Below are 11,054 nucleotides of genomic sequence, written 5' to 3' on the forward strand. Positions count from 1 at the left end.
GGGTTTTGCGGCCCCGGTTCCCCCGGGGCGCCGGAAAGCCGGGGGGGGCTTGGAGCGCCGCACCCGGACGCCCCTCGCCAGCCCCCCCGGGGCGGGCGGAGGTGCCAGATTTAAGAGTAAAAAAAAGCGGCGCGAGCGGGAGAGAAGCGGGCGCGGGGCGGGGGCCAGGCTGGAGGGCAGCAGCGGGGCCGGCCGGGGTGCGAGCTGCCCGGCGCTTCCCTGCCTCCTGCCCCCCCGAGCCCGTGTCAGGTATTGCGAGGAGGGGTAGGGGCCCGGGGAGGAGATGGCTGGAGGCTTTCCAGCCCCGGCTCACGCAATGCAAACTCCGCACGCAACGGGGAGGCGACAGGCGGAGGAGGGGAAGCTCTTCGGCTTCCTCAGCCCCCAAGATGCAGGGGAGACCTTGCCTCCCGACAGGGAGGGCTGCGAGCCCGCCCGCCACCCCGCTCCCCTCCCGGCACCTCCTCCGCGAAAACTTTTGGCCCCGGCCATAAAAGCCTCGGCGGCTCAGCCGCTCCGCTTGGCGAGGGGCCCAAGGGCAGCCGGCAAATAGCTGCGACCCCCTCAAGCCAGGGGAAGGGCCGGGCAGCGGCGATTTGTCAGCGGCGCTAACTGCGGCACGCCCGCGCCGCGCCGCGCACCGCGGATGCCGGCGGATTTAAAGCCGCGAGTACCAATGCCAGGCGCCCAGTCGCGGCTGCTCCGGCTCCGGCTCCGGCTGGGGGCAGCGGGCCGTCCTCCCCGCGTCCTCTGAGCCGCTCGCCTTCTCTCCCTGCAGCGGGCCGGGGTGGCCCCGTCCGGTCCCCGCAGCTCGGCAGGCGGGTGGGAGGGAGGGAGGGAGGGGGCGGCAGCAGCCCGGTCGCCCCCGGCCCGCGGGGCTGCACCGGCAGGGCGAGCTCCGAAGGGTTAAAGCGCTGGAAAGGTGATAGGAACTCTGCGCTGGGATCGGGTGCAACTGGCATTTGCCTGCACATGACCTGCCAGGCTCCGGGTGACAGGAACCGGGGCTCCCAATGAGTTTCCCAGAAGCTGGGATCTGAACCTCGCCGTCGCCGCTCGCCTCCTGCGGCTGCCCGTTAGAGCTGACGCCGGCTGCCCGGCTCCCCTCCATCCTCGCCGAGGTCTCGGATGGAAGCAGCGTGCAACAGGTCAGTACTGCTACAGGCGCCCGAGGTGGCCGCTTATTTCACCCCTTCTTCCCCTCGCTGCTTCGGAAAGGCTGGAGCAAACGGTAGGAGCGGGTGGTCCCCGGGCAGGGGGCTGGGAAGCGGGACCGGTCAGCTCTGCCACGCCGGGACCTCAGGCATCCTCCGCGGCCCATCCCCGGGGCCGCCGGCCGCCAGCCTGCGCTGCCGCGACGGGCACGACGGTGCGGGAGGGAGGGAATGGCTCGGGACAGAGGGGGCTCCGTGGCCATGTGCGGAGGTGTCCTCTCCGGCGCGGCGGGAAACTCCGACGGCGGCGCGGGGAGCCCGTTTCTCGCAGGGGCTCCTTTGCCGGGAGGAGCGATGCGCAGCGCCGGGATGAACCTGTCTCCAGCGCAGGGCGGCTGCCTGCATCTGCGGAGGCTCGTCAGGCGAGAGCATCCTCCCGCCTCCCTTTCTGCCTCCCTCAGCCGTGACCTCCTGGATCCGCCGCTGCAAACTTTCCCCACTGGGGAAGAAGGGGGGGGGGGGGGAAGAGAGCAGCGGCCGCGACGCCAAATACGGTTTTGAGCCCTTACGGAGCGCTCGCCCCTTGATTATCGATCATCCCTTGTTTTTCGCGCAGGATCCGGGCGGGCTTCAGGCACGCGAGGGGCGCATAGCAAGGACGCGCAGCCCGACTCCGAGCGCCGGGACGGCTGCCGGCGCTCCCCTCCGCCAGTCCCCAGCGCGTCCCCGTCCCCTCGCCCGCCCGGGCCTCTCCCCGCCCGCGGGCGGCGCGGAGCGCGCCAGCCCTTCCGCGGGGTCGCTGCCCGCTGACCTTCCCCTTTGCCTTTCCCTTGCAGCATGGCCTTCGAGAGGCTCGGGGAAGCCCTGCGCGGCCTCCCCGCCTCGCAAGGCTGCCTGCTGCTCCTGCTGTGCCTGCTCGCCGCCGTCCACCTGGGCAAGCTCCTCCTGCAGCGGCAGCAGCGCCGGCGGCAGGGCCAGCGCCGGGCGCCGCCGGGCCCCTTCCCCTGGCCCCTGATCGGCAACGCGGCGCAGCTGGGCAGCGCCCCGCACCTCTCCTTCGCCCGCCTGGCCAGCACCTACGGCGCCGTCTTCCAGCTGCGCCTGGGGCGCTGGCCCGTGGTGGTGCTGAACGGGGAGCGCGCCATCCGGCAGGCCCTCGTCCGCCAGGGGGCCGCCTTCGCCGGCCGGCCGCCCTTCCCCTCCTTCCAGCTGGTGTCGGGCGGGCTCAGCCTGGCCTTCGGCGGCTACTCGGAGCTGTGGAAGCTGCACCGCCGGGCGGCGCACGCCACGGTGCGGGCCTTCTCCACCGGCAGCCCCGCCACCCGCCGGCTGCTGGAGCGGCACCTGGTGGGCGAGGCGCGGGCGCTGGTGGCGCTGCTGGTGCGCGGCAGCGCCGGCGGCGCCTTCCTCGACCCCTCGCGCGTCCTGGTGGTGGCCGTGGCCAACGTGATGAGCGCCCTGTGCTTCGGCCGCCGCTACAGCCACGGCGACGGCGAGTTCCTGCGCCTGGTGGGGCGCAACGAGCAGTTCGGGCGGGCGGTGGGCGCCGGCAGCCTGGTGGACGCGCTGCCCTGGCTCCAGCGCTTCCCCAGCCCCGTGCGCGCCGCCTACCGCGCCTTCCGCGACCTCAACCGCGACTTCTACGGCTTCGTCCGCGGCAAGTTCCTGCAGCACCAGCGCAGCCTGCGCCCGGGGGCCGCCCCCCGCGACATGATGGACGCCTTCATCCGCCTGCAGCGGGAGCAGCCGCGGCTGCAGCTCGAGCACGTGCCCGCCACCGTCACCGACATCTTCGGCGCCAGCCAGGACACCCTCTCCACCGCCCTGCAGTGGCTCCTCATCTTCCTCATCAGGTAGGTGCCGGCGGGGCCGACCCTCCCCGCCGCCCGGGCGGAGGCGGGAGGCCGGGGCGGCACTCCTGCCGCGGCGAGGGGCGCGGGAGTCGGTCAGCCCGGGGCGGCGCGGCGGGAGCGGCAGCCGGGGGCCGCCCCCGTTCGCAGGGCGCTGCGGGGGCGAACTCGCCCCCGGGCGGGCTCCCTCGGCGGCAAGAGCCGGCCCGAACGAGCGCGTAACCGCTCGCTGCGGGCGGGGACCGGCCGGCCCGCCGGGTACCTCGGCGGCTTCCGAGTAGCTGGCACGGAAGCTCTGGGAAGCCTGCCAGAAAAAGTTAAGGAAGGATGAAAAACAACAACAAGAAAAAGCCTTCTCTGGCGGTCGGGTGGGGTGCACAAAGAGGGGCTGGCAGAAAGGCAGCCGAATAAAACCTGAAAGTAGCAGATTTTACCGGGTCAAGATCGGGGAGATCACAGGAACAGGATAACGACCGCTTAAGCGAGACAAAGAGTTCGTGCACCCGGTTACAAACCCGCTATTATGCTGACGTGCCCGCAGTGTGTGCCTTTATCGCCGTTGCGTGACTTCGGGAACGGCAGACCGGCTGGGCGGGCGACGGGTGCAAGCCCCCCCCGCACCCTGCCTGGCACCAGCTCTCCCGGGGGGAGAACCTCAGCTGGGGGCGGGGGGGTGATAGAAGAAGGCATAACGCCCATTCTCTTGCCCGTCCTGGCTTATTCTTTCATCATCTGCATCATTTGTAGGCTTATGCAAACATCGTCTGCACAACCGCTTCTTGGAAAAACAGGCAAATACTTAATGCTTCGAGCCAAGGGTACGGTGCCCAGTGTTCACATAAACCGTTGGGTTTCTCCCCGTTTCTTACGTTTGCTCAGCGTTTGACATGCAGATCTGCTGCAGGAGGAAGAGGCAAGCACGCAGAAGCCAAACTTGAATACTTGAAGCAAATAAAGGCTTGGAGGAACGCGTGCTTTTAGACAAGCAAAAGAAAATAAGCAAAATCTATTAATGTTTTGATCTTGTTTAGTTACCGTGTAGTCTTCCAAACTATTCAGACTTCAAGACAGTCATCTTAAAACACATTATAAAGAAAACATGGTTTGATGCTAGTTAGAAAAAGCATACACGAACTAAGAGTCGGAGGTGCACAAAGTCTATTCTGACAATTATTAGCAGGGGTTTTTTCACTTTAAAAACCTGCAGACTTTCATATGTATGCAATGTGGCTAGCGATAACAAACTCCATGCTAACTTTTAGAAGTCATATACAGAGCTGGAAAATCAAATTCTTGTTCCCACAGAAAGCCCAATATTTAGAAGAGACAAGTAATTTTAGTTATAGAATGAATTTTCAAAATTGGATCAGAATATTCAGTTTCAGCACATTTTAAGTTAGTTTCATTTTTTATGTTGAGAATCAGTTACATGTGATATTAAAGTGAAAACTGAGCAAATTAGATTTAGAATGACACCATTGCATGGTAAGTTTGGATTTTTCTCTCAAAGTTTTTTATCAAGATCTACGAGTTCCTGCAATATATTTAAACTTTGCTCAAACTGCGTTATTTAGGGTAGGGGTGAGGTTCTGTGAAAAATGTTTGCAGCAAGGATTATTTTTAAGAAAATCTTTGGAAATGTTATGTACGTACACACATCTTACTTTAAATGACAGGTATCCGAACGTGCAGGCTAAAATGCAGGAAGAAGTGGATAGGATTGTTGGAAGAGACCGTCTGCCATGTGCTGAAGATCAGCCTCACTTGCCCTACATCATGGCTTTCTTGTATGAATCCATGCGTTTCAGCAGCTTTGTGCCTGTTACTATCCCACATGCCACCACAACCAACACCTTCATAATGGGCTACCTCATTCCCAAGGACACAGTGATTTTTGTTAATCAGTGGTCAGTGAATCATGATCCAGCAAAATGGTCCAACCCAGAGGATTTTGATCCAACGAGATTCCTGGACGAGAATGGATTCATCAATAAAGATCTTACTAGTAGTGTGATGATTTTCTCATTGGGAAAACGTCGGTGTATTGGAGAGGAGTTATCCAAGGTGCAGCTGTTTCTCTTTACCTCCATACTGGTGCATCAGTGCAATTTTACTGCTAATCCAAACGAGGACCCTAAAATGGACTTCACCTATGGGTTGACCATTAAACCTAAGCCATTTACCTTGAATGTTACACTTAGAGATACTATGGATTTGCTTGATCAGGCTGTCCAAAGACTGCAAGCAGAGAAAGCAGCCAATGAAAATCAGCTGTCAGCAAATGCCTAAGCAACAAACCTTGCATCTAAAAATAACCCCCCTCTCTCTTTTTAGACTTAAATAAGTTATAGTTCTGGCAATCTTTTTGGAAACCAGCCAGTATTATAAGTTACAAGAGCAGAAAGGAAAACTGCACAAGGTGTAATTCAGTCCTCTTTTTAATTCTAGAAGGAGAGCCAGGGGAACAATTTAATATATTAAATGATAAAACATATGCAGTTTGAAAGTAAGCCTTTTCTTTTCTAGCTTGTTCACAGAAGTCGCTGTTATAAAGAGTTTTTTATCTACTGACTGGTTGGAGCATCTCCAGAAACTGTTTATACAATCCTTTCCATGTCTCCATGCGCTATGCCTTAAACTCTTAAGTTTGCCTTCAGTGACTCCACATCCCAAAGTGAAATACCTTATTTAAAAAAAAAAAAAAAGAGGAGGGTGGGATGGGGTGGGTCAGCCTGCCTCTGAATTCACTCTACTGGAAACTGCCATAGGCACATGGCAGTTCCTGTGTTGTGACTGCTGGGATGTACATTAATGCCTCAATGATAAATGTTCAAATGATTTTTGGTAAAATGACAATGTAAAGTCTTGCCTTTAGCATTCAAAAGTGTTTACATAAATGACTAAAAAAAAGACTTGCTTATAGGCACATTTGAAAAAAAAAATCATATTTTGTAGGAGAATGAACAGAATGTCCTAGTATAGTAACTTTTCATTAAGTTTTGAAAGATCAGATTTGGTATGTCACCAAATGGCAAGGGTGATACAAACCATATGCTAATATGTTCATTAGCATATTCATGAACAAAATAGATAGTTGAATTAGAAAGTTTCATAAAGGTATAGCTGAACTTTGTATTTCTCTAGTAAAGAGTTAATATCCCTGTCCCTAGGCACATAGGTAAGCCCAGTAAAATCCACATGGGCCAAGGTATTTAGAAGTGAGAATGTGGGGTTTTCATATTAAAACTTTCATGCCGCAAGCCTCAAGTAAAGCATACATCAAATACACACCTGCTCACTAGTGATTCTGTAGGTTGAGTTAAATGGTATATCCAAAAATCAGCTAGGTACTTTTAGTACACTTTGCTCAGAACAATCTCAGAAGGAAAACTAACATTACATGTCCTAATTAATGTACCCATTAACTGAAGAAAAAGTACTTTTAAATTTTTTGTAAGGCAAAGGACATAAAATAAAAACCCTAAAACAACCAAAACTATTATTTTAAAGTAAAACACACATGTGAAACTTTATGGCCTTGAACTTCTGGCTAATGTTTGTGTACACAAAGCTGCATGTATTTCTCTAAAGAGCAAACAACCCTATGTAAATGCCTGATTCTGAAAAGTGTTGGGCACTTCTTCGGAGCTGCATATGACCTTCAATAACATATGAAATCCATCAGAAATGAGAGTACCTCACATGACTTGCTGTGGTCAGCCTAATACTAAATAAGGTATTAGTAGAGCTAGAAAAATAAGGGTGCAATTCTACACCGTAAAGTAGCTCTGCTGAGACCTAAGCAAGTAAAGATTTGCACTGGGTCTTCTGACTGGGTCTCTCAGACTAAGACTTCAGCCAGTCTTAGTCACATTGGCTGCAGTGACAGAACTCATACTGACATAGGGAAGAGCTGAGTTAACAACACAATCCTGATCTTCTTAAGTAGAAGCTTCACTACTAATTTTAAAAACCTGAATCAAGCCTGAAAGTACTGCTCCAAAACCCCACACAGTAGTAATGCACCTGTTTAAAGTCTCTGACTTCATATGACATCTATCTTCTTTTTTTAGAGCTAAAAAAGTTTTCTATTACATACACAAGGAGTAACCTCAGGTGTTTTTCTGAATTATGTACAAGTCTGTGATATCCCAGAACTTAGCCTATACCTGTGAAAAGCTTTATAAGATACTCAGCATTTTCATATGGAGATCTACATTAGATCAAATGCTAGCAAGACAACTTTCCTTGTACCTTTGTAAGTATTGTTATTAAAAAAAAAAAAAAAAAGGATGTAACCTACAACTGAATAGTTATTCTAACGCAAGGATCACCCATTCATATTTTAATAAAAATGGCTTTTGCAATTTTGTACTCTTCAAAAGCTTTAACTATGCATTGGCTACTAATGCAATGTCCATTTACACTGCTCATGTCTGTCAGGGGGTCACACACTATATAGCTGTTGGTCAAATAATGCCTCGTATAATCTGTGAAGTTACTCAAATTTAGTAGCACCCATTTAGAATGTATGCAGTTGTTCAGTGAGTTAACTTTTATGGTCGTTTTGAGATGTATCATTGTGTTACCAAAATACTAAATAAAATTATTCCTACACTGCCTTTGCTTAGTTTATGTATGGCTTTCTAACATCAAGGTAAACAAAATTATTATTTCTGATGTGGAAAGTATTATTATTTTAGATATTTATTCATATACTTTTCACCTTCTTGCCATTTCTGGATTTTAAGGTTTTTCTCCATCCTGCCCTTACAGCTTCCCAGGTCTGCCTGCTTATTGATACCTTGCCATGTGTTCAATTTCCTCATGCTCCTTGCTAAGGACATTCCCTGCTGCTTGTCTCTGCATTGATCGGAATTCTCTCATGTCTTTTGCTTTCTTCTAATACCTGTTAATCTCTCCTCAGCCTGCACAATCTCCTATGCCATGTTCTTCCTTCTGGCATTTCAGTTTACTTCCACCTCCCCTTATTTCAAGCCCACACACTCATTTTCTTTTCTCTTTTTCCCTCCTATATCTAGTGCTAGCACCTATATACTCCTGATACTGGATCCCCACCACTGCCCTTGGGACCCGTTTGTGCTGTTTGGCCTTGGTGTGTACAGTAAGGAGTGCCAGGAAGGAAATCTCAGGGCCAAACAGTCCTTAACATGCCCTTGCAGAGCAACCTCTCACAAAATCAAGGCAATCCTGTGGTGAAGGGTGGCCGTTATTGCATGTATAACACATTTCGTCATGATGCAGCAGCACCCCTACCCCCCTTTGTCTTCTTTTCCCCAGTCTGCTACACAAGCCTGCTTACTTAAGAGCCGTCTTAGAAAAGACCTTCACATTTTCCCAAACCCCAAGAAAGTGGAACAAAAGCTGAGCGGGACAGAAGGCTGGGCAGACTGTAGCAGTAGTTCCCTCCTGATTTGGGATGTTTTCAGCTGGAGTTTCTCCCTAAGGGGGCAGGATTCTAAGTACAGGCTGAGTTGGCAAAATCAGAAGGAGCGAAGTTGAAGACAACTTACAAAGACCCCCTAGAAGTAGCTAAGGACCCGTGGAGTAGGTGTAGAGTCCAGAGATATCCCATGCAGCGCATACGTGGCTGGGGCTGACCAGTGGGACACAGCGTAGACAGAAAGCAGGTGTCCTCCCTGGGTAAAAGCCAAGAGCAACTTCATACAGCCAAGAGATGCTGCCACGCTGTCCCTGCTTCCCATTGATTTCCAGGTATTCTGCTTTACCAGCTGTCTACAGCTGAAGTCTAGACTCCTTCTTCAGTGTTGACAAGCACATTTTTATAGCAAGACCTGCTCCCTTAGTGCTAAAAGCTGTGGTGCTGATGCAGCCAGAAGTTGGCATGAAGAAAGCATTCTCAGAGAGATTCTTGGAGATCACTACAAATACTATTTATACCAGTTGACTAGGGAACCCAAAGTTTCTGATTGCCTACTGTAAGCCAGTACCAAGTGTTAAGGAAATAGAGTAAGACTAACTCAGCAAGTTGGCTCGATTTTTTTTTTTTATTCTGTATTTCCATTTTCCATCTGTTTCATTGGAGCAGTTGTTAGAAAAAGTATAATTTTCAAAACTGGGCAAGGTCACATCTAACAGCAAGTCATGCACATCTCATAAGATTTTGTGTTTGCACTGCCACTGCCTTCCTCACCAATCTGTGACTGGATGTCACCATAGCAATACCAGACAAACACATGTTGCTCTTTCTTCATGAAATAAAGCACAAAGAAGTTAAGCAGCTGTATTCAAGACAAGATTTTTCGTTTAAAAATCTTCATGCTCAGGTTGTAGTGATTTCAGTGGGTCAGGAAAGCCAAGTGTCATCTCACACTTGCTTTCTCTGTGTACATGCACATGCACACACTTAGTCCATCTCCCAGAATTTTAGTAACAACTTTAATTCAAGTTGAGATAAGGGATTTAAAAAAAACCACCAACGCCCCAAACCCACCAAAACAACAACAAAAACCCCACCACACACACAAAAACCCCACCCAAAACCACAAAACAGGAAGCACAGGGAGAACTCATGACAAGCATATGTTTCTTGGAAAACCAGTGGCTGTCAGACCAGCCCACTACATAACAAGGAGGGGAAGCAAGTAGGCTGAGCTATTAGAGTTGATATAGAATATGTTTATGCTATTCAAGTGTACCATTACATTCCTTGTGAAGCCAATAGTTAAACTTGCTGGCTTCAGTGGGAGTCAGTTCAGAGCTGCTGAAATAAATAGCAATAATATAACAATAAGGAACAAGACTCATCAGAACTTGAGAAACAACCGCTGCTGGAAAGAGGAAAAGAGGGAGTCAGTCCAGGATCTGTGCAACAGCTATCAATACCAGCATAGTCATGGCACAATGTAACTAAATGCAAATCCACAACAACAAGTTGCAACTAGTTTTGCATCAGACCCAGTGTGTTTTTGTGAGTGGCAAGGACTGATGTGTAGGTTTGTCTGTAGGAAATTGGTTCAGATTGTCCAGGCAGAGCAACCAGAGACTAGGCAATTGGGAGCTTACCTTTTACCTGAGAAAAGTCAAGAAATTAGCCATGGAAAGCGAACATTTACCTTTGCTGCATCTTTAGCTTGGTTAAATTTTACTCAGACATTTCATCTGCCCACACAACAAATTCAACTTGGGATAACACTGAAGGCGGATCTGGCTTTTTCATGGATGAAGAAAAGGGCTGGATTCTGAACAGTGCCATTATTTTGGTATACAGTGCAACACAGATACAGTGATTCAAATTTCAACAACTTCTTTGCTGTTTATCGCCCTCCATTTTTGCAGCCGAGTTTTTTCCTGTTCCAGTCACTTGTACTCAGAGCAGGCCGACTCAGTTGTCAGGTGAAAACAAGCTCAGTATTAAGCACAAATAGCCTGGAGCATTTAAGATGGCTGTAGTCAATACTTTGATAGTCCTCCTTTGGGGCTTTTTGCCAACTTTTCAGACAGCTCCACTAACCAAAAAATTCTTTGCTTTGTTAGTGTTGCCCTGTCCTTCAATACTTAGAGCAGATCTTGCTCCAGCCAGAAAGCACAAAGCTAGAGCTAACCAAATCCAGAGTCTCTCAATTCCCTAAACTCTTTATCTGTGCTGTTTGGGGACACTGATCCATCAGCATAGTTAACTCAGAAGATACAGGCATTTCAACTGCACATGTGCGGAGTGGGGGGAAGGGAGCAAATGCACAGAGGACTTACTGAAGGTGCATAAATCACCTGCAGAGCTATATAGGAGTCATTTGCTGGAGTGGCTGAGAGCTAGTGGAGGAAAATGTATATCTAAAGTGTAAGGAAGATTCCAGCTAGGGAGGAACTGTGCACAGGGTCTCTTGATTTCCAAGAAAAGAGAAGTGGCGATTTACATTGCTTGTACATAAAGTGTGTCAGGATTAGGATGATAAGAATCCACATGGTATTAAAGAGGTTCAATCACATCAGCAGCAGGGAACATCAAACTGAGAGCACCTGGACCAAACCTTACCTTCACACCAGGCTGAAAGATAGAATGACTGAT

General features: G+C 50.7%; 1 protein-coding gene across 1 annotated transcript; it reads left to right on the forward strand.

The window, feature by feature from the left end:
• Nucleotides 1-223: 223 nt before the first annotated feature.
• Nucleotides 224-7,396, forward strand: CYP1B1 (cytochrome P450 family 1 subfamily B member 1). The gene is made up of 3 exons (XM_075043107.1): nt 224-1,148; nt 1,991-3,007; nt 4,681-7,396. The coding sequence occupies exons 1-3, from the start codon at nt 1,129-1,131 to the stop codon at nt 5,291-5,293; spliced, it is 1,650 nt and encodes a 549-aa protein (XP_074899208.1). The 5' UTR covers nt 224-1,128; the 3' UTR covers nt 5,294-7,396.
• The last annotated feature ends 3,658 nt before the right edge of the window (nt 7,397-11,054 follow it).

This window comes from Buteo buteo, chromosome 12 (assembly GCF_964188355.1).
Source record: "Buteo buteo chromosome 12, bButBut1.hap1.1, whole genome shotgun sequence".
Classification (NCBI taxonomy): domain Eukaryota; kingdom Metazoa; phylum Chordata; class Aves; order Accipitriformes; family Accipitridae; genus Buteo; species Buteo buteo.